Source organism: Cervus canadensis, chromosome 12 (assembly GCF_019320065.1).
Source record: "Cervus canadensis isolate Bull #8, Minnesota chromosome 12, ASM1932006v1, whole genome shotgun sequence".
Taxonomy (NCBI): Eukaryota; Metazoa; Chordata; class Mammalia; order Artiodactyla; family Cervidae; genus Cervus; species Cervus canadensis.
This window is the reverse complement of record NC_057397.1, coordinates 982,309-1,005,740: the sequence shown is the minus strand read 5'-3', so window position 1 is coordinate 1,005,740 and position 23,432 is coordinate 982,309. Positions and strand designations below refer to the sequence as shown.

At 42.1% G+C, this 23,432-nt stretch overlaps 1 protein-coding gene across 4 annotated transcripts in view; it reads left to right on the top strand.

The window, feature by feature from the left end:
• ADCY8 (adenylate cyclase 8) overlaps window positions 1-23,432 on the top strand; it is a 226,878-nt gene that overhangs the window by 177,878 nt on the left and 25,568 nt on the right. For 3 of the 4 annotated variants that reach the window (XM_043484063.1, XM_043484064.1, XM_043484066.1), the window contains 3 exons: window positions 85-174; window positions 12,846-13,018; window positions 22,005-22,083. In XM_043484063.1, the coding sequence (XP_043339998.1) occupies window positions 85-174; window positions 12,846-13,018; window positions 22,005-22,083 (342 nt within the window). The remainder of the gene's footprint in view (window positions 1-84; window positions 175-12,845; window positions 13,019-22,004; window positions 22,084-23,432) is intronic. The other variant, XM_043484065.1, reaches the window with a different exon arrangement.

Sequence of the window (23,432 nt, the reverse complement as noted above, 5' to 3'; positions counted from 1 at the left end):
CCAGCTCGCACTGACTTTGTTGTTCCTGTGTTTTTTGTTTTGTTTTGTTTTGTTTTTTGTTGTTTTTTTTTTCTTAATCCGCAGCTGTGGTGTGATTTTGACAAGTCGATACCCTTGAAGAACCTGACTTTCAATTCCTCAGCTGTGTTTACAGATATCTGCTCCTACCCAGAGGTATTTATTCACGAGCTCCCCTCGGTGAGACTGGGGCTTAGGCATCTTCATCAGCTCCGAATCGGCAGGACTGGCTAGCTCTCCAGGGGCCTGCCTGCCCTCCTCTGCCTCTGCCTCCTTCTTTTCTTCTTCTTCCCCTTTTCTGACCTCCCTTCTCTCCTTGTATCTGCTGCTTCTCTTCTGTCTCTTTCCTGATCTCTTCTGCCTCTCTTTACCATTTCTGTTCTATTCTTCCTCCTCCTCTTCTTTCTTCTTCACTTCTTCCTCTGTCCACGCTCTTCTTTCCTTTGCCTCCCCTTCCCTCTCATTTCCCCCCAACTCCTCTTAAAACCCTAGAGCAGAATGTACTGTTGTCTCCAGTATAGGGCATAGCGCAGAGCTGTGGCTCAGAGTTTGCTGCATTGGAAAAGGAAAGGATGGAAGGAAGGATGGATAGAAGGAAGGGGAGATAGAAGGAAGGAAGGAAGCTAGTAGATCACAAATGCAGAAAACAACAACCAAACATAAATCAAAGTGGGACTTCCTTGAGAGTCCAGTGGTTAAGACTCCACACTTCCACTGCAGGGGACACAGGTTCAATCCCTGGCTGGGGAACTAAGATCTCATATGCTGAGCAGTGCGACCGAAAAAAAAAAAAAAAAGATAAGTAAATAAATATAAATTAAAGTGGTACAGAAAGTGCCCAGAGCATCGCAGACTCAGGCGGTGTCCCAGCAGGCCACTTACCATTGTAGTATAAGCCTGACCATCTCCTGGCCCCTCACAGGGACTAGCCTGGCCCTGGGTCTTGGGGTCAACCTAAGGGTCAAGCAAAGGACAATCTTTGGCTCTGTTAAGCCATGACCCAGACCTTTACATACTGGGATATAAACTCTAGGTCTGGAGGGAAGACAGTTGGGATGTCCCAGCAGACAGCAGCCAACCTTGACGACCTTGGGTAGACTTTTGTTCTCTGAGACCTCTTCCAGTATGTGGTGGGGGAAAGGCGCTCTGTTATCTGACCTCAGCCCCAGAATTGGTCCAGGTGTTCTGAAAAGGACAGAAAGCCTCACGTCTGACCTCAGGTAATAGAGCATCTACTGGATATGTACAAAATCATTAAATCTTCAAGATATGTGGAGGATGCTACTACCATCTCCATGTTGTACCTAATGAAACGGAGGTTCAGAAAGTAGCTTGCTCACTGCTACTCCTGCCTGACCCACCTTTTTTCTCACTTCTTTTCATTCTTCCTTCTTTCTGTGTTTCCTTTCTTCATTCAGTTATCAAGAGTTACTGCTGCAGTTCAAACCACATCTGGCTTATTCATGAGCTCACACTTCTGAATTCAGGCTCCATCCCTAGGGAAGAACAAGGCTCTTCCTAAGGAAGTTCTGGGCAGGATGGGACTAGCTCTGGTTTCACAGCTGTGTGGGGCAGACCATGTGCTCTGGAACTTCCTCCCACCAAGAAAGGAGTGATCTCCGATTTTGTAGAGTCTGTGGGACACCAGTCCCCTGAGAACACCTTTATTTGGAGAGCATGAAGAGTGTCCAAGGGGCAGTAAGTTGGCCAAGAATCAGATATTTAGAGTTAGGCAAGAGCTGGATTTCACTCCTAACTGAACCCCTTTACTTGCTAGCAGTGGAATCTTGAATCAGTTCAAACTCTTTCTGAACCTCAGCTTCCTCATCTGTAAAGTGGGAAAAATAATACCTTCTTTGCACAGTGATTGTGGAGTTACAGAATATCAGGTTCTCATGGTGCCTACCTAAATGAGTTGGCAAACGTCGAGCTTCTAACATGTGATCTGACTTGAAGCTGGTGTTTAAGTATTAATCTGGGCCTCTGATTCAATGCTGTGTATATACCCCTTGCCTCAAACCTGAACTCCCAAACTCAGGACCACAGCACTCATGGATTTCCCAGGCCTAAAAAGTGGTGGGTAAGCTTTTGGATCACATAAGTTCATCTCTGTGCCTCTGTTTCCTTCTCTGCAAAATGAAGACGGAAACAATACCTTCCTCATGGGTAGTTGTGAGGATTAAGTGAATTAATCCATGGAAAGTGTTAGAGAAACACCTGCCACAAAGTATCTGCTGATTAAATGTCAGCTGTGATTCATTTACTAAGTTAAAAGGTTTTGAACTTGCACCATAAAAATATACTTATCTGTAATATATACCAATGTCCTGGGCTTCCCAGGTGGTGCTAGTGGTAAAGAACCCACCTGCCAAAGCAGGAGAAGTAAAAGATGCAGGTTCAGTCCCTGAGTCAGGAAGATCTCTTGAAGGCGGGCTTGACAACCCACTCCAGTATTCTTGCCTGGAGAATCCCATGGACAGAGGAGACTGGTGGGTTATGTATAGTCCATGGGTCACGAAGAGTCAGATGTGACTGAAGCAACTTAGCATGCACACAGGCACCATTGTACTAAAGTGTCATGTACATTTTGAAACATATTCATAAAATAGAAATGTTAAAAAATGAGATAAAATAAATGAATCAATTTTAATATTAAAATTTTCCTCCCAAGACAGAGGATCATCTTGCCCAGGGGCCAGCAAACTATGACCACAGGCCCAATTCCACTTGCCACCTGTTTTGTAAATAGTTTTACTGGGCCACAGACACACCCATTTGTTAGCAATGTCTTTATGGCTGCTTTTATAATATAATGGTAGAGTTGAGTAGTGGCAACTAAGTCAAAAAGATTTGCTATCTGGCCCTTGCCAGGCAAAGTTTGCCAAATTCTGACATCTCCTCAGGTGCAGGAATCCCACTGGCCTAAAATGTGAGCACCTGGACTCTTTCCATCATCAGCTACTACAGCAACCTGGTTAAACCCACCATTTGCCATCTTGATATATCTGGCAATGTTTCTCTACCCAAGGATTTATCTACCAAAGTAGAAGGAATCAGACATTCAAACCTTCTAAAAGGCTTAATTTGCACAGCCACCTCCCATCACTCACAAGTGTGTATCCCCAAGCAAATCACTTTCTCTCTCTGAGCCTTGGTTTCCTCATCTGTATACTGGACCTGTCTACCTCCCCCATGGGGAACAGTTCTCAGTCCAGAAGCAGGTAATTAAGCTGTATGATGTGGCATAAACATAAAAGCCTGTCATCATATATGGTATAAAGTAAAGTTTATTTCTGAACTGTAGCTTGCCAATTACTAGAGAAAAAAAAAAAGAGTGAGGATATAGGAAATGATCATGAAGAAAGTCATGTTCCAGTTATGATTCGAGAAGTAGTCTAGGAGAGCAAAGAGCCATAAGTTTGTAAAGTGAATGACAGTCACACGCACAAACCATTCTCATCATCTCAAACTCCAGAATATGGTTCTCAGGAGATTAAATGGGAAGATTTTCGTTTTACAATCAAACCCCTTTAAATATGCTCTAGCAGATTGGAATAGTCATTGACCAGTCAGCTATACTTGCAAGAACAGAGTATGCTATGGTTTTAAAGGGTCCCTGAGAACCAGTTTTCCCTACAGGCATCAATCATCATTGGTGTCTTTGCATCCTGGGACTTTCTCCCATTTCTCTTTCATGAATTCAGGTTCTACCCAGCCTTCAAACCTCTTCCAAGTGTACCCAACCCCTTCAGATTCAGTTCAGTCGCTCAGTTCTGTCCAACTCTTTGAGACCCCATGGACAGCAGCACACTAGGCCTCCCTGTCCATCACCAACTCCCGGAGTTTACTCAGACTCATGTCCATTGAGTCTGTGATGCCATCCAACCATCTCATCCTCTGTCGTCCCCTTCTCCTCCCACCCTCAATCTTTCCCTGCATCAGAGTCATTTCCAATGAGTCATCTCTTCCCATCAGGTAGACAAAGTATTGGAATTTCAGGTTTAGAATCCGTCCTTCCAGTGAATATCTCAGGGTTGATTTCCTTTAGGATTGATTGGTTTGATCTCCTTGCTATCCAAGGGACTCTCAAGAGTCTTCTCCAACACCACAGTTCAAAAGCATCAATTCTTTGAAAGAATTGCAGTCAGCTTTCTTTTTAGTCCAACTCTTACATCCATACATGACTACTGAGAAAACCATAGCTTTGACTAGACGGACTTTTGTCAGCAAAATAATGTCTCTGCTGTCTTGGTTGGTCATAACTTTTCTTCCAAGGAGCATGCGTCTTTTAATTTCATGGCTGCAATCACCATCTGCAGTGATTTTGGAGCCTGAAAAAATAAAGTCTGTCACTGTTTTCGCCATCTATTTGCCATGAAGTGATGGGACCAGATGCCATGATCTTAGTTTTCTGAAAGTTGAGTTTTAAGCCAGCTTTTTCACTCTGCTCTTTCACTTTCATCAAGAGGTTCTTTAGCTCTTCTTTGCTTTCTGCCATAAGGGTGGTGTTGTTTGCATTTCTGAGGTTATTGATATTTCTCCCAGCAATCTTGATTCCAGCTTGTTCTTCCTCCAGCCCAGCGTTTCTCATGATGTACACTGCACATAAGTTAAATAAGCAGGGTGACAATATACATCCTTGATGGACTTCTTTCCTGATTTGGAACCAGTCTGTTGTTCCATATCCAGTTCTAACTGTTGCTTCCTGACCTGCATATAGATTTCTCAAGAGGCAGGCCAGGTGATCTGGTATTCCCATCTCTTTAAGAATTTTTCAGAGTTTGTTGTGATCCACACAGTCAAAAGGGCTTAGGCATAGTCAATAAAGCAGAAGTAGATGTTTTTCTGGAACTCTCTTGCTTTTGCGTTGATCCAACAGATGTTGGCAATTTGATTTCTGGTTCCTCTGCCTTTTCTAAATCCAGCTTGAACATCTGGAAGTTCACAGTTCACATACTGTTGAAGCCTGGCTTGGAGAATTTTGAGTATTACTTTACTAGCATGTGCTTCCTGCCAATCTCACGTGTCCTTAAGGCATCATCTTCATACTCACACTCCATCATTTCTATAATTCATGTAGCTAGAACATTTCTTCCAACTCTTCAAGCTTCTAAATTGCTTTAAGGAGAAAAGACAATATTGTATTCAATAGTCAACATTACCTTAAGGGCACAGCACAGGACAGAATCCACAATGTAATAATTTTTCTTTAAAAAGATAAATTTCAAGTGGAACAGTAGAGATAAAATTGCCTTCCTACCTGAAATAGCTAAAAACAAACAAAATATCTGAAACAATAGTTTTCAAGACACTGGGCATCAGGTACTGAAGGAGAGCAATCCCTGAAAGACAGGAAGCAAATTAAGTGAACCCTATGATTGCCTGGGCTGTATCTTGCATTAAGAGTGTTTCAGACTGGCTCCGGTTGGAAGAACGCACATGGAACTCAGTGCAACTTCCTGATTTGAGGAGATAAAAACTGAGAATCTGGGGGGACCAAGGTGGCTAGAGTTTGTAGGACATACTGCCAGAGAGAAGAGTTTCTGAGAGAGAAGACTCAGAGATCTGCAGAAGGTCTGATCAGTGCATGCATATGAGGAAACAGTGATGCTCCAGAAAAAAAACATCTGAAAGGATTAGTGCCTGGCTCTCACATTGGGCTGGGAATAGTGTCTTTTCCCACAGTCTGAAAAATACCATAATTCATGGGACATTAAGTAGAGCAATCAGATGAGCTTTGCTTCAGTAGTGTTCAGTAATTACCCCTAGATTATATGTTGTTGCTCTAGTTCTTCCTTAAAAATAATCTTAAAGGAAGATGGGGCTTCCTGGTGGTCATGGTTGAGACCCTGCCCTTTCAATGCAGGGGGCTGGGTTTCGATCCCTGGTAAGGGAACTAAGATTCCACATGCCATGCAGTGTGGCAAAAAAAAGAAAAGAAAAGTAACACCAAAAGTCTAAGAAGACATTTCTCCTTTTTATAAAGATCAAAATGTTTATTATTTTGTGTTACAAAAAATGAAAAGAAATCCAATCAGATAATGAAGTAAACATATAGGGCAATAAATCTTTAAAAAAGGATAAATTATTCTAAAAGAAATGAATCCTAGAATGCTTTCCCTTCAAGTCAACCACTCTGTTGCTTAATAAACTTCTTGTAAAATATTTTATAGTAGAAAATACAGTTATATTTCTGTATTGGAAAAGAATGTTCATATCAGCCTTCTTTGTAATAGATAAAAACTAAAAATAACCCAATTGTCCCTAAATAGTCAAGAGGATAAAGAAACTAAGAAACTGTAGAATAACCATCCAGGGGACTACTACCCATCGGTAGAGAGAGATGATCTCTGGATATATGTGCAATAACATGGATGAATCCCAAGATCGGTATGCTGATAGAAATAAGCAAAACAAAGCAAAAGTATGCATTTGTATGGTCCTACTGATCTAAAACTCTAGAAAATGTATTGATAAGTTGATACATAATAGAAAGAAATAGGTGGTTGCCTCTGGAGGAGAGGGAGGAACATGGGAGGAGAGAATCCTAAAGGGATACACTGAAACTCATGCTAGTGTTCATTTTCGTAATTGTGATGGTTTTGTGGATCTATACAAATACTTAAACTTAGCAAAGTATATGCAATAGATACATGCAGTTCACTGTAGGTGAATCATAACTGAAGAAAACTATTTTAAAACTTAAGTGCAAAAGAGGAAACAGAGAGAAAGGGGAAGAGAATTAAGAGTCTTGAAAACCTGTAGTCAGAACATTTTGGCTCAACTTGCAGCTGTGGTCTTGAGCAACTTACTTAAGCTCTTTGAGCCTCATTTCCACACTAGGATAACAGCTGTGCCTACCTCACAGTGTTATCATGAGACTTAGATTGAGAGAATGCATGTATACACTTACTACAGTTTCTGGTGCATAATAAATGCTCATTAAACATCAGTTGATCATGATGATGAAGATGAGGGATGAAAGGGGGTGGGAGTTAAAAGAGGAAGACAAAAGGGAGAAAAACCAAGAAGGAGCAAAAAGAGAGGAACAGAAACAGAAGAGTGACAATAAAGCAAATAGTTCATGGTAGTCGCTCAGTCATGTCCGACTCTTCACGATCCCGTGGACTGTAGCCTGCCAGGCTCCTCTGTCCGTGGAATTCCTCAAGCAAATAAGCAGATATTTTAAATTCCAAAAGTGACTGTAAAAATTGGTATTTTCTTAAACTCTTGCCTTCATTTCTCTGGTTAACTTCTCAGGTAGGGATCAGAGCCTTGAGTAATTTTGGAGGAAAATGTATTCACTGCAGTCTAAAATCTCCAACTGGCATTCAGGATAAAATTAGATTCTCCAGACTTTCACAGTGACAAGCCCACCAAAAACTTCAAACAAAAAATGTGTCAAATAGCACCATTGTAATTTCAGAACTTTTTCTAGTTGAACAGAGGGATATTATATAAGCTCATTTTTCTTCTACACTGAGCCAGTTTATGTTATGGCTAAATACATAGTGGAGATCATTTTGTTTTTTCCCAAATGATAATTAATTTTTGGAATTGCCTTTCCCCACAAAGAGCCAAAAGCTGTAATAACACAATGTGATCCAAAAACCAAGTCCCATCTCACTGAAGCTTGGATTCCAAATGTTTAAAGACATTAATTGTGCATGGAAAATAGGATAGATTTGAATGATAGAAGCTGTGAGGTGACACAGAATGAGCAAGCACTCTTTTTCTGCCATTGACTAGCCATTTAGCCTTGGGGGAATCACCTAACCTCTTTGAGCCTCAGTTTCCTCATCTGTTTAATGGAATTATTAACAATAGCTATCTTTAAGATTGTTTGGGTGACAAATAGAGATAATACACCTAAAACACTCACTAAATATTAGTTCCTTTTCTCCTCTTTCTTTAAAGCTTTGATAATTGAGTAAATAGTATCTGCCAAAGTAGAGATTTGTATTTAAGGAGGGAAATAAGAATATAACAATTTTTTTTTTTTTTTTTTAAGCCAGGGCTTCACTGGTGGCTCGGTGGTAAACAGTCTGTCTACCAATGCAGGAGACATGGGTTTGATCCCTGGTCTGGGAAGATCCCACATATGGCAGAGCAGCTAAGCCTGTGTGCCATAGCTAAGGAGCCTGTACTCCAGAGCCCTGGAGTCACAGCTACTGAAGCCCACACACCGTAAAGCCCATGCTCCCCAACAAGAGAAGCCCAAGCTCCACAAATAGAGAGAAGCCCCCATTCACCTCAACTAGAAAAAAAAAAAAGCCTGCCCAACTACGAAGAACCAGCACAGTCATAAATAAATAAAATGACTTTAAAAAAAAAAAGGTGCAAGGCTTCATGCTCTAAACATGAGATTATCTGCATAATCACATATATAGCATGTGATTAAAAATTTGAGTGGGCCACACTTTCATTGCAATATCAGTCTCCTATCAATTATTTACAAAGTGGCAACCACCTTGACTTGGATCATTTTCAGGAAGCCAGTTCCTCCTAGACCTCCACGTGTTGCCCCAGCCAAGAGAGTGGCCTTGGAGAGGATACGCTCACTCCAACAGCACCCCCGCGTTCCTCTTTGCTAACTGTTCTTTGCTGACAGCATATACTTCCTAGGTATGTCCAGCAATATCAAATCGTTATCCTCTGGGAACAAATTTAACTTTTGAAAGTCACCAAGTTGTGTAATCTGGCTGGACATTGTTGTTTGAAAAGTGAAAGTGAAAGGGCTTCCCTGGTAGCTCAGCTAGTAAAGAATCTGCCTGCAATGCGAGCAAACTCAGTTCAATTCCTGGTTTGGAAAGATCCCCTGGAGAAGGGATGAGCTACCCACTCCAGTATTCTTGGGCTTCCCTGGTAGCTCAAACGGTAAAGAATTCACCTGTAATGTGGGAGACATAATCTGGTTGGACATCATTGTTTAGGAATCAAATATAGAAAAATTGCATTTTGGGGGGCATTTTTCAAAACTGGACTCTGAAGATTATTTACAGGGATCTGAGCTCAGTCATCAAAGAAGCAGGATCAAGATAAACACATAGTTCCTTAAGGTGACTACATTGAATTGACCAATAAGCATCATCAAAAGAAGCATAATTCTTATATATTTTTTTTAAAGTATAGAAAATATCAAATTCTTTCCCTAAGAACTAGCTATCTGCCTGCTCATTGGTTAGGTTTTATTTCTTACTACACTGTGAGTCATCGTTTGTGAACATCATTAACAGAGATTATGTCTTCCTGTGAATTATTATGAGGTTAAAATATTGACCGGGGCTGCAGTCCCTTCTAGGAAATAACCAGAAGAGTCCATCCTCAACCCAAGTCAGACACAAACAGCACATCTGCTTGTGGAATTTAAATACAGTTTCAACAGATCTAAGTTAACAATTTATGAGGAACTAAAAAATACTCATCATTCTTCCTCTAGTATTGGGAGGAGGGGGGACGTCAACCATGGAAACCGTGGAGCTCAGACAAGCCCAACACAGTCAGACTGTCCCAGAGCATCAGACACGTGTGAAATGTTCCTTTCCCCTACCTGATGCGGTCCAGGGAACAGCTGGGAGAGTCAGATCAGTCGTCCCCACCCAGCACCCGTGCTGACCCCGGGTTCATGACAGCCTCATTCCTGGACCATGAGAGGAGTCCGAGGTCAGGAAGAGACAGGGAAGCCACTGTTGCTGGACTGTGTACCCTTCACTGTGTGCTTGTACCTAGACTCGTAATTGCTAAATGTTCGCTTTCATGTGATTTGGGAAGTTTGGATCCTCTCTTTGAAAACTCTCTGCTCTCTCTCCTTCTTGTTCTGTGACTTCATAATGCCATGGGATTTTGACAGCAATCAAATGGGTACAGACACTCCAGTATATACTACCCCTGTCAGCAGATGCGCAAGTCCCTTTAGGTTATCATTGTGTAAAATTCTTCTTCCTCCTTCTCTAAGAGGAAGATGATGCATTGTGACAATGTCCTGACATTAGGATGGTGCCTTCCAGCCTGGAACAATTCTTGGTGTCCAGCAGGTCCCCAGACTACAATTGTAGGGAAAAACTTCACTGTTTAGTTTATAAAATGCTTGTCTCAAGCAAACAGAATATTGCTCTCCTCAACACTTTGTCAAGACTTGGGACTCCTTCAGTCGTTGCTCAGAGATTTCCAGTATTTCTTACCTGTCTCCTCTACCCATACAGAAATTGTCTCTTGATGTCCCAGGAGAGAGAGGACAACCAGTTATTGGAAAGAGCCATGCATAACAAGGCTGGAATGGTTTTTAGAAATTATTAAGCCCAGTATGCCCACTAGAGTTAACAGTCACAAGCACAGGTTGTATCCACGTGTCCTCGGTATCATTTTCTAATTATGAGGACTTGAAAATTTTACTTCAGCTCTATGAACCTCAGTTTCTTCACCTGTAAAATGGAAATTAGGAATCCCATCTTGACCAGCTGCTTTGAAAAATCACAAGGGAAGACCATGTGTATAAAAATCAAAGTACCACCATCAAGTGGGTCTTTGATAATGCAAGTTTTATTCTTTTTTCCTACTGGATACTCAGAATCCTAACCTTTCAACCAAAATGACATAGTGGGTCCTTCTGTAAGGGAAATGGGCTGAGGATCTTCCTGCAGAAGGCTGAGATCTACCTGGGCAGACTGACACCTGGGGGTCACTGTAACATTGCCGCCCGTGATTGGTTCCCAGCTGGCCTATTGCACAGCTACGTCTAATACGAGCTGGCAGGTATCATGCTAGTCCAGGAAGGATGCCGTGGAGGAATGAGGCCGTATCCACCTGGAGGATTTGCAGGGAAGTTTCTCGGAGGAGAGGACACCTGAGCTAATGCTATGAGAAGAGTAAGGCTTGGCCACCCGCATGAGACCTGAGGGAAACAGGACACTGGAGAAGTAAAACCCTGGAGGAACAAGCGAGCAGGGAAACAGCTGGTGGGAGACGGCCAGTTCATAGTGAGGCTGGAACATGTGTCGGGATTTGGGAAGTGAAAGGGGATCTGATATATGACAGTCTTGAGAATTTTGCCATGCAGGAAAGAGATTCTAATTTGAGAGACTAGAGAGCCATGGAAAGACTTCAAGTTAAGGAGTGACATGGTTAGATCTGAGTTTCAGAAATACCGGCTGGAAAATAACAGTGTGTATTCAGAGACTTCCCTTGTGGTTTAGGGATTAAGACTCCAAGATTCCACTGTGGGGACCACAGGTTCAATCCCTGTTGGTGAACTAAGATCCCACATGCCACGTGGTGTGGCCAAAAAAAAAAAAAAAAAAACGAGTGTATATTCAGTAGGGATTGGGAACTGGAAGCAAACAGCTGCCAGAAAACTATTCCAAAACTAGGTGAGAACTAAAACAGAAATAGGATAGAAGGAGAAAGGTGGATGGATGTGAGATTTATTGAGGAAATAGAATCTACAAACTTAGGATGACCAGACTGTGGAATATGGGGGGAAAGAAAAGCAACAAAGATGAGACTAAGGTTTCTGGCTTGAGAAATGGTGCCAATGGTTCTGCCAAGAATTGGAAAGAGACTTTGGGGGAGGTGGTGATAGCTTATGGTGAATGATGTTGGATTCGTGACTCCAAGGAAGATTTAGCTTCGGGACCAGGGACCAGCCTTGATCACTCAAGAGCTTTTGTGTAGCAGAGTTTTATTAAAGTGAGAAAGGGACAGAGAAATTTCCTGACATAGACATCAGAAGGAGTATGGCAAGTACCCCCACTCGTTAGTCTTAGCAAGGCCTTATATACTTTTACCAGACCCACTCCCACAACATACACCTTAAATTAACAAGGTTAGAACTAACAATAGCAGGGTCTTACCAGACTCACTCCCACAACATACATCTTAAATTAATAAGATTAGAACTAACAATAGAAAGGTCTTACCAGACCCATGGAGCTGCCCTTGTGCCTCAGCTGGTAAAGAATCTGCCTGCTATGTGGGAGCCTGGGTTCAATCCCTGGGTTGGGAAGACCCCCTGGAGAAGGAAAAGACTACCCACTCCATTATTCTGGCCTGGAGAATTCCATGGACTGTATAGTCTGTGGGGTCACAAAGAGTTGGACACAACTGAGCAACTTTCACTTTAGAGCTGCCTTTGTAGCTCAGTTGGTAAAGAATCTGCCTGCAATTCAGGAGACCTGGGTTCAATTCCTGATTCAGGAAGATCCCCTGGAGAAGGAAATGGCAACCCACTCCTAGTTCTTGCCTAGAGTCCCATGGACAGAGGAGCCTGGCAGGCTACAGTCCGTGGGGTCACAAGAGTCGGACAGGACTTAGTAACTATACCACCACTACCAGACCCACTCCCACAATATACATCTTAAGATAGATAACAAGATTAGTCAGAAGATTCTTGTTAAGGAGAAACATGTCCTCATGCACGGTACATTGTTGTCATATAATCATTGGTACAGAGTTTAAGGGAAAACATATCCTTGAGCAAGATGAGCTGTTTTGTTGTGTAATCCTCAGCTCTGGGTTTAAAGAAAAAAACATTTGTCCTTTTCTCCTCCTTGAGAACCCCAGACCCCTACCTCCTCTTTGAGAGCTCCGGACCCCTTTTTCCTCCTCGGGGACTCTGGACTTCTTATCAGCCTACCTGGAAATTGACTCTCTCAGTGGTAAGGAAATGATGAGTTCAACTTGAGACCTGTTGAATTTGAGGATGGCCTGAGACCTCCAAATGGAGATGCTCAGCAAACAGCCGTATAAAGCGACCTCCTGGAATCTATGACTAGGAGAGTGACCAGCCCACATTCCTGTTGAATCTGACCAGCTCCCTTCTCTGTTTCCAGTACTTCATCTTCACGGGGGTGTTGGCCATGGTGACCTGTGCGGTTTTCCTCCGACTCAACTCTGTGCTTAAGCTGGCCGTGCTCCTCATCATGATTGCCATCTATGCCCTGCTGACCGAGACCATCTATGCAGGCCTCTTTCTGCGCTACGACAGCCTGAGCCACAGTGGAGAGTAAGTGCCCACCACTGTGCTCAAAAAGAGCTCAGCGTCTAGTGGGAAATGAAACCATTGGGAAAATGATTAAGGCAGAGAAACTTAGAGACTGATTGAATATTGACTTATTTCTCACGCACTGTGGATGACAAGTTTAGGCAAAATTCCTAGTTTTCTATTTTATCATGTATATTCACTACAGATTAATTCATGGATTAAAGTTTGGACTAAACCATAGCTCAAGTCTCCCTAAATGTAATAATTTATAATTCCTTCAACTGTAATAGCTCCAAGATTTGTGAGGTCTGATTGTCACTTTGCTGCAGCGCTGTTAATAATAGCAGACCTGTGCATCGAGCAGTTGCTAAACTCCTTACATTGTGTTATTTTGAAATATGGAAAAATACAACAACAACAAAAATCTTAGCCTAGATTCCTTAGAGAACAGAGCCCGAGGCAAGCATGAAGTGCTAATCCAAACCCAGGACGGCAAAAGTGAGGGGAAAGGAAGTGAAGAAGGAAAGGATGGAAGGGAAATACAAGCCATGTTATGCTGCCCAGATGAATCGTGAAGCTGGGGCTTTGGAGGATGTCTCGAAGTCTCTCTGGGTAGGTGAAGAGGTAGGGAAAATGTCTCAGACAGGAGGGATGGAATCTGTTGGTTCCTTCCCTCTCGTTTCTCCCATTAGTCTCAGTTCATATTCTGGATGTACTTCCTGGTGATGTACTCCAGCCATTTCTACAGCCCTTGGGGAAACCAGACCCCACACCTGCCTTGTGGAGCTCCACGGGGGCTGGAAGCGGTGGAAGGAGCCAGACACCGAGCAGGAGGCTGATTGGCCTCGGGAGGTGGGAAAAACAGAAGTTTCGCTGAGACCAGAACACGTGGCCAAAGTCTGAGAAATAGAGGCGGTCAAGACAGTCCTAGAAGCCCCAGAAAATGTGCCTGAGACTAATAATGGGAACATTTATGATACAGCTCCTGGAAATAAACAATGCATACAATTAGTCATGTTTACTTCTGCATTTTTAAAAGGATAAAGTCTTTCAGATATTGTTGAAGTTCCCTTCCCCAGCATTGTTCTTTTATCCTCCTCCCAAGAGTCAACTTCTGGTGCATTTAATGTGTATCCTTCCCATCCATGTGTTTTATATTGGGTAGGCCAAAAAGTTCATTCTGATTTTTCTATAAACTGAAAAAATCAGAACTAACTAACTTCTTGGCTAACCCAGTATATATTTAGTTGTATCTATATTTTAAGTTGTTTATAAAATTCTTATGCTATCATGTAATATTGTATTTTTTAAATTCGTATAGGTTCATATCTACAGATTTAGCTCATTTTAGATAGAACATACCAAGATATATTTATCCTTTAACCTATTAAAACGTTATTGATACTTCATGATCACCATTGAAAATATCTCTTTGGGTTTAGATCTCAAAACACACTTACTGGAATAGAGGGTATCTGCATTTTCAACTTTTTAAGATCTTGCCAAATGGCTCTCCAACAAGTTTGGAATGGTTTATCTCTTACAAGCAGTGGTCTCTGTAATTCTTATTCAGTTCCTTAGTGAGAATTTTATCTCATTATTTTCATTAGTAGTTCCTTCATCATGAATAAGTTTGTGCAGCTTGTTATTGTTTATTGGCCATTTTCGGTAAACTTCCAGGTCATATCTTTTGCCTGGTTTTCTATTAGGTGGTTTGCCTTTTTCTTACTAGGTTTGTAAAGGTTCCTTATAATTTCTAGGTACTAATTTGTGCCTGTTATGCAAATACAACATCTGCTTTATACCCATTACCTTATTTAACCTTCATGGCAACAATCTGAGGAACACAGGCTCAGAGAGGTTCAACAATTACCTGGATGCACATGGCCAATAGATGACAGATCTGGATTCAAACTCGGGTCTTTCTGGCTCAAAAGCCCAGCTTTGTAAACACTGGATACAAGTCTCTCACATCAAGATGAAGAATCTCTCACCAAATGCCCAGGGTTCAAAGAAAGTCAAAATAGTTTCAAATTAGATTAAATGGTTAGTGGCAACAGACCTCCCATGGCCAAGCAGAAATCAGCACAAAAGAGGGCAAAAATATATATGAACAAGGAAGGCCATTTTTGTGGTAAAAATAAAAATTACCTAAAACCTACTCACTCAAAGGAAATTTAAAAAGTATTAATGGAGCAAACCAGGGCTCTGGCGTCAGGTCCAGACTCTGCTGCATTAGAAAGTCCCTTCCCACCTCTGGACCTCAGGTTACTCATCAGCGAAGTGAAGTAATTGTACTCAATTGTGGGGCTGCCTGAGACTCCGATGTGCCTGCCCATGGTCGGTGTTCAGCATCTGTTCACTCCTATCCCATCCTTCCTTTTCAGGAGAAAGGTTTAGTTCTGAATTCTGTTTTAAGGTCTTAAGGAAAAACTTACTGTTAAATTGTTAAGTAGGATTCTAAGAGTGCACATAATCCCAAGTTCATTGCTGCTTTTCTCAGCTTCCTGACTCAAGGTTGATTGTCAGTTAGTCTTGTATTGATTCACACTCTATCAACAGAGTTAAATTAATGAGAAATGGAAGAGTCCATTCAGCTTTCCCTCTCGGCCATGTTTATAAATCAACAGGTCAGTAGTCACTGTGGATCCATTTAGCAGTCACAATCTGCTCATACGATTGGAATTTAACCAATCCGTAGGAGCTCGCATTGGTTTGGGGCATTTCTGCTGATTGTTCCTGGGGATTGGGTGCTTGGGAAAGTACAGAGAACCTAGCCCAGGGCATCCTGGCTACATCCACACTGAGATGACCCCAATACTCGGACTCTATCTGCTCATGAGGCCCCCTCCATGACAACCCCCTGTCTCCATGGATGACAGTGAGCGCAAAACAGGGGAGGTACCCTCACTGCCAATATCTTATCGGCCCCTAGAAATTCATCCTCCTCAGCACCCCCAGTAAGGAAGACTATATCGTGACACCTGCAAGTACAAGTTTAGGAGCCAAACCACCTGTCTTCAAATCCCAGCACCTTCATCAGCCAGCTGTGTGATCTTGAGAAAATGAATTAAAAGCAACTTAACCTCTTTAAGCCTGATTTTCTCATCTGCGAAGTGGGGGTGATAATAGTTCCTATGTTGTAGGAATATACGAGAGATAAATTGTGATAGTGGAAACTTAGCTCAAGGTCTGGCATAGAATAAGCACTTGATGAATATAAATGATTATTACAGTAAGTCCCCTACATACGAACAAGTTCCCTTCTGAGAGTGCATTCATAAGTTCAATTTGTTGGTAAGTCCAACAAATAGATACCCAGCTAACACAATAGGCTAAATAGTACTATACTGTAATAGGTTTGTAATACTTTACAAGCAAATAATGCATAGAAAACAAACACAAAAAATAAAGAAAACATGTTTAATCTTACAGTACAGTACCAGCTACATCACTGCTTGTACTCTTGCTTCCGGACATCCTGGGCTTGAAATAAAGACCCTGTACTTCTGTATTCTATATGTTACTGGACAACAGAAGATGCATGCATGTACAATGTAGCCAGACACGTGAACTAACTTGCATGATTGGACATGTGAATGCATCTTTGCATCCTTGAAAGGTCATAGCTTGAAGGTTTATGGGTAAGGGACTTACTGTGTTAGACATGACCCTTTCTAGAGCACAAATACTACTATTGTTAGAAATATCCCTGCTTTCATCTCTGGACTGCTGTACCATATCTGATCTCCTAAACTGCCCTCTCAAGGCATCCTCCTCAAAGCCATCTGGTCAACTCATTATCTTTCTTAAAATCCTTAAGGGGTTCCTTGTTACCTCTAAGGCGAGGAAAGTTCAACTTGTTTGTCAAGAACTTCAAAACCCTCCCTGGAGTCCCATTGACTCCTCCGACCTTATCTCCTACAACTCCACAGGTCACTGTTTAGATCTCACATTCTAGCCATGGGAAACCATGTGCCATTGCCCACATGAGTCTCTGCACTTTCTCCCCCCTTGCCAACCCATCATGCTCAAGACCGCCTCCTCCATGAAGCCCTCTTTGATCATTCCTCATTTTCTAATCTATGCATATAATTTTTTATCATTGCACTTATCATTACACTGATTGTAATCATTAATTTCCATATCTTCCTCCTCTGTTAGAATAGGAGCTTTTAAGGGCAAGGGCCATTACCCATGTTCATAATTTTTGGCACTTAGTGGAGTATCTGGCAGCAGATGTCCAATTAAATGCTTGTTGAATGAAATGAATGAGTGACTGATGGAAATAGTAGTTCATTTGGGATCATATTACACCACTAGTTCACAGTAAGCTAAGTTTCACCTGCCTACACCCTATGATCTCCTGGGTGGCTCAGTAGTAAAGAATCTACCTACCAATGCGGGAGACACAAGAGATGTGGGTTTGATCCTGTGGGTGGGAAGATCCCCTGGAGAAGGCATGGCAACCCACTCCAGTATTCTTGCCTGGGAAATTTCATGAACAGAGGAGCCTGGCGGGCTACATTCCATAGGGTTGCAAAGAGTCACACACAACTGAGCAACTGAGCGCACATTCACGTGCTCGCAAACCAGGTGCTCCCCTTGCTGTCAGGAGAATTTGCTTCCGAACTTAAGTGTCATAACCTTTGCTATGGGCTTTGGTAGGTTCTGCAGATTCACAGATGAACAAGATACTGCAAGGAGTTTGCCTACTAAATCGCTTCAGTCGTGTCTGACTCTTTGCAACCTTATGGACTATAGCCCTCCAGGCTCCTCTCTCCATGGGATTCTCTAGGCAAGAATACTCCTCCAGGGGATCATCCTGACCCAGGAATTGAACCCACTGCCTCTTTCGTCTCCTACATGGGCAGGCAGGTTCTTTACCACTGAGCCATCTGGGGTAAGGAGCTTAGAAGCAAGTAATTATAAGTAAGTGCATGTTAGAAAGCCATGGGAGCTTACTGAAAAAGCATCATTGAGATGTGCACTGATAGTCAGCCTTCATCATTCACTAGATTTGTGAATTAGAGTGTCTCATTTAACATCTGAGTCTCAGTTTCTGCTTTACTAGAATAGGGAGAATAATATTTTAAGTGTTGCTGTGACAATTAAAGCAGGCAATGTACGCAAAGTGTTATTAGAGGTATGACATAAAATCAGTGCTAAGCAAATGCAGTCATTAGTATGGCAACAGAATAAAAGATAAATTCAAACTGGCTGGTTTATTTTGGGTTCCACAAGGGGAAATGGGAACTAATTGCAGCATTAAAATTTGGCATCAGATGCGCAATGGCTAATGCTCTGACTTGGTGCCTGAGATGTGAATTCTCATCCTGGGACACAAATCAGCTGGGTGACCTTGAGCAAGCATCTTATTCTTTCTGGGCTTAGTCTTCAACCAGTAATTAAAGGGCTTGCAAGGACCATCATATGATGTATGGCACACATAATATGGAATTGGATGGATACATTAAATTCACATTGTGTAGTATTTAATTACATAGAATTATTTTCGTAATACATACTAAGTGCAAAAATATGTTACAAAGCAGTCTGAACCCTCTGATTCTAAATTTGTAAACATAAATATATTTTTGCATGAAGGAAAAGGAAATGACATTGAGCTGATTCCAAAATACTAATCATTGTTTTCTCTGGGTGATAGGCTGAAGAACAATTTTTATTTTTTTTAATTTGTGAATTTGTATTAGCTTCCGAATTCACTACAACTAGTATGAGTACTCTGCAATGATTAATGCTCAAATTAAATATTAATTTTATGAGATATCAGATAAGATGGTCTCTGAAGATTGTGGTAGCCCTGAGGATCACATTATTCTACATGTGTTTTCACTTAATTATGTCCTTTTCTATGAGCATAGGGTGAGGATACTATCAACTCAGTAATTTTGTTAATACAAATAAATTAGTTCAAAATCTCCTTGGTTTCATGTCTCTGCCACTTAATATCTGGCAAAGTATTACAGTTTTGTACAAATTTCAGTCATTTGGCTGTCTTTGGAAGTTCTTCAAATAGTCATCGAAATTACAAAGAAAAAAAATCCTTTCAAATCACAGTTTTTTCTGGATGTTCTTTGGCCTGACTAACTTACTGGGCATATTCTGTAGTCTCTAGTTAGGCCATATTTTTTCCATTTGAAGTACATCCTGAAGACTTAACAACTGTTTATAATTTTCCTTTACTTTTTCCGAATGTGTTCTAGTCATCTCTCTATTTTTAGTCAACCACTACTTTCACAATGATTCAAGATGTATTTACGTTTTCTCTTGAAGGTATGTTTTATGTGATAAGTTGCTGAGTTTTAAAAATTCTTCTGCATCAGAAAGGAAAGTCAGGGCAGCAGTTCAGGCTATATTCATGAGGAGCTAAACATAGGACACGTCCCATTCAATCTATGCCAAGTGAATGAGTGATTTTGTAAAATACCACCACTAGGAGCAAGTTGATGTACTGGGAGCTTTAAGGGATAAAGAGAGTACATGCCAAGCATGTATGTTGCCAAGATTTGGTCAATTATTTCTCACAATTAAGGAGGTAAATGCAATTAGTGTCCTTCACAAGGCAACAGACTGAGGCTCAGAGGTATTAAGTAGCTTGTCCAAGGTCAAACCGTTGGTCAGTAGCAGAACTGAGATTGGAAGCTGGGTCTGCATGAGTACAAAGCTCGTGAATTGATTTTGTCAGGTGTCCACAAGCTTGAAAGGCCAGAGAATTGTGACATGAAAAAAGGGTCGTGTTAGTATGTACCTGTGCTCAGCACTATGGTGACTGTGACCAAATGAATGAATGAATCCTAGCCCCTAAAATTCTGGATGACAATACATGACCTACAGTCCAGCTGTAAGCTGTATGGCTCTCCCAGATCTGAGCACTCTCTCCTGCTGAGTCTGCGTGTGGCCTCAGACTGGACGTATGGCATTTATTTATCCTCCCTGCACTACAGGCTTGTAAACCAGCTGCTAGCTAAGTAAGATCTATGCCTTATACCTATAGACTCCCCTCCCCCCTTTTCCTCCCAAACTCTTCAGTTCAGTTTAGTTCAGTCGCTCAGTCGTGTCCAACTCTTTGCGACCCCACGGACTGCAGCACACCAGGCCTCCCTGTCCATCATCAACTCCCGGAGCTTACCCAAACTCATGTCCATCGAGTTGGTGATGCCATCCAGCCATCTCATCCTCTGTCATCCCCTTCTCCCACCTTCAGTCTTTCCCAGCATCAGAGTCTTTTCTAATGAGTCAGATCTTCGCATCAGGTGGCCAAGGTATTGGAGTTTCAGCTTCAGCATCAGTCCTTCCAATGAATATTCAGGACTGATCTCCTTTAGGATGGACTCTTATCAGCCTTTAGTATTCGGCTCTTGAGTCTCGCCTGAATATCCAGCCTAGTTTACTTTCTCTTCCCTTATATTCCCATGGCAACCAGGGTGTATCCTTACTATGGGGTTACCATGTTATGAAATCATCTGTCTAGTTCTTTCCTTTACTGAACTGTATTGAGGGCAAAGGCAAGGTATCTTCTTCAGTTCTGTATCCTAGCATGTGCCTGGTACACAGTAGATGGTCAATAATTATGTGCATCATTGGGGCTACAGAAAAGAGATGTAATAATGAGTTTCATCTATTATTAGCATCTTATCTCCAAGGAAAAGCAATGGAACTAGGAATTCACGAATCTGCATCTTGTTGCAGCCAGGGTTCCTCGGAGCCCTGGGTCCCCATGCACACAGTATCTCCCCAAGAGAAAGCACATTTCCATTCCCGAGTCTCCGTTCTGCCTGGAGAGCTGGACTGGGTCTGGCCCTGTGTAAGCTGGAAGGGTCTTTTAGTGTAAAGCTAGGTGAAAAGCTGGCCTTGGCAGCTGAGTTCATGCTGTCATTTCCTTGAGCCCCGTGCTACTCCTGCTATTCTCCAGGGAGAATAGAAAAGGGAAGGCTGGAGATGGCCTGGGTGCCGCCATATTTGTGCCCATTCTGCTCTCTCTCTGAGCCCTGCATCTCATCTCTTATGGCCCCATTGTGTCCTTTAACACATAAGAGTCAAGTTACCTCTGAATGAGTTCTGAGTGTATGTATGCTTGTGGTTGGGAAGCTATAAAACAAAGGAGTGATGTGATCTGGTTTTGTTGTTGTTCAGTTACTAAGCCATGTCCGACTCTGCGACCCCAAGGACTGCAGCAGGCCAGGTTCCTCTGTCCTTCACCATCTCCTGGACTTTGCTCAAACTCATGTTCATTGAGTGAGTGATGCCATCAAACCACCTCATCTTCTGTTGCCCTCTTTTCTTCTTGCCCTCGATCTTTCTGGCTTTCGTGGTATTAAAAAAACAAAACTCTAGCAGCGATGCAGAAAAGAGATTGTAAAGGAGAACAACAGTGCCCAAAATTGCAATAAGATTTTTTATAAAAACCTAAGTGTTATTCTTCTCCTCCTGCTCCCAATCCCTCCCAGCATCAGGGTCTTTTCCAATGCTGCGATTGATGGGGTCACAAAGAGTCAGACACAACTGAGCGACTGAACTGAACTGAACTGAAGTGTTATTCTTAGAGCACTTAGAACAGGTACTGCCACATAGCAACTCCAATGTGCCTGTCTCTTAAAGAGGACAACACTGAAGAAAGAGAATGTCTGTCTTCATGTGGACCTTTGTGACAATAAAGTGTAAGAGCTCCTTGAAATTTAAAAAAAAGCTTTTTGCAATAGAAGACATCATTATTAATGAGAATGCATTGTCTAGATGTTAGATTCTGGAGTCTTCCATCAGGTATGACCTACATGACCTTGTAGCCCTGGGGGTCAACTGGTTTCCGATTAGCCTATGTGGAGGCCTTCAGAGAGCCCCTATCATATAGTGGGAGCTCAGAAAACAACTGCTCCTTTCTTTTTATCCCACTCCACTCTGAATCTCAGTTTCATAATGGGTCTCCTTGAAGTCCCTTCATAGTTGTCAATAACCACGCCACTATTTGCATTTTTTCTCCTGGCAGAGATTTCCTGGGGACCAAGGAAGCATCACTACTGCTAATGGCCATGTTCCTTCTCGCTGTGTTCTACCATGGACAGCAGGTAATCTGACATTTTCCTCTGACTGCCTGTGATTACCTGGTATTTCCTGCTGCCATAAAATTGGCCTGGGGGGCCACCACTCATCTCTGTGGTAAATGACTTTTAGTAACTTGCAGCAAGTAGCGATTCTTCTTTTTCTTCTTCTTTTATTTTCTTTTGTTTCTTTCCTTTTTCTTCCCCCCTCTTGGCGGAGCCATGCATGACTTGTGGGATCTTAGCTTCTTGACCAGGGTTTGAACATAGGCCCTGGTAGTTAAAAGCGCTGAGTCCTAACCACTGGACAGCCAGGGAATTCCCAGCAAGTTGTGATTCTTAACAAAGCAATTCCTAGTATGGAACACTTAATAAAAAACTAAGATGGAGATGATTTGGAGAGCAATATGGTTTCCATTCCTTTTAGTTGTATCTCTTTCAGTGAAACTATTATAAGGAAAAAAAAAAAAAGAGCTTTCAATTTCTGGCTAAGGCCAACTGGGATCTCTCCCAGTTCTGTTGCCTGGATAAAACTATTACTATGGAAGTCAACCTGGTGGGACAGTGGCAAAGATTCTTCCTGTCAGTGTAGAAGACACAGGTTCGATCCCTGGATCAGGAAGATCCCCTAGGGAAGGAAATGGCAACCCACTCAAGTGTTCTTGCCTGGGAGATCCCATGGATAGAGGAGTCTGGCGGGCTACAGTCCATGGGGTCACAAAGGGTCCGACACAACCTAGCAACTAAACAGTAACATTGGAAGTTGTGTAAATAAGGTAAACATTCAGGTTTGGGGATTTTGTGTTTTGGCTTTTTTTTTTTTTTCTATTGGAGTATGGTTGAGTTAAAATGTTATGTTAGTTTCAGATGTACAGCAAAGTGATTCAGTTATATATATCTCTCTTCTTTTTCAAAATCTTTTCCCATTTAGGTTATTATACAGTATTGAGTTCAGATAGTAAAGAATCTGCCTGCAACTCAGGAGACACAGGTTTAATCCCTGGGTTGGAAAGATCCTCCGGAGAAGGAAATGGCAACCCACTCCAGTATTCTTGCCTGGAGAATCCCATGGAGAGAGGAGTCTGGTAGGCTACAGTCCACAGGATCGCAAAGAATCAGACATGGCTGAGCAAATAACACACATGCACAACATGCACAGAGTATGGAGCAAAGTTCTCTGTGCTGTACAATTGTTTGTTTGCTAAGTCATGTCTGACCTTTTTGCAATTCCATGGACTGTATAGCCCGCCAGGCTCCTCTGTCCACAGACTTTTCCAGGCAAGGATACTGCAGTGGGTTGCCATTTCCTTCTTCCTTGTTGGTTACCTATTTTAAATATAGGTATGTGTACATGTCATCTGGGTGGTAAAGAACCC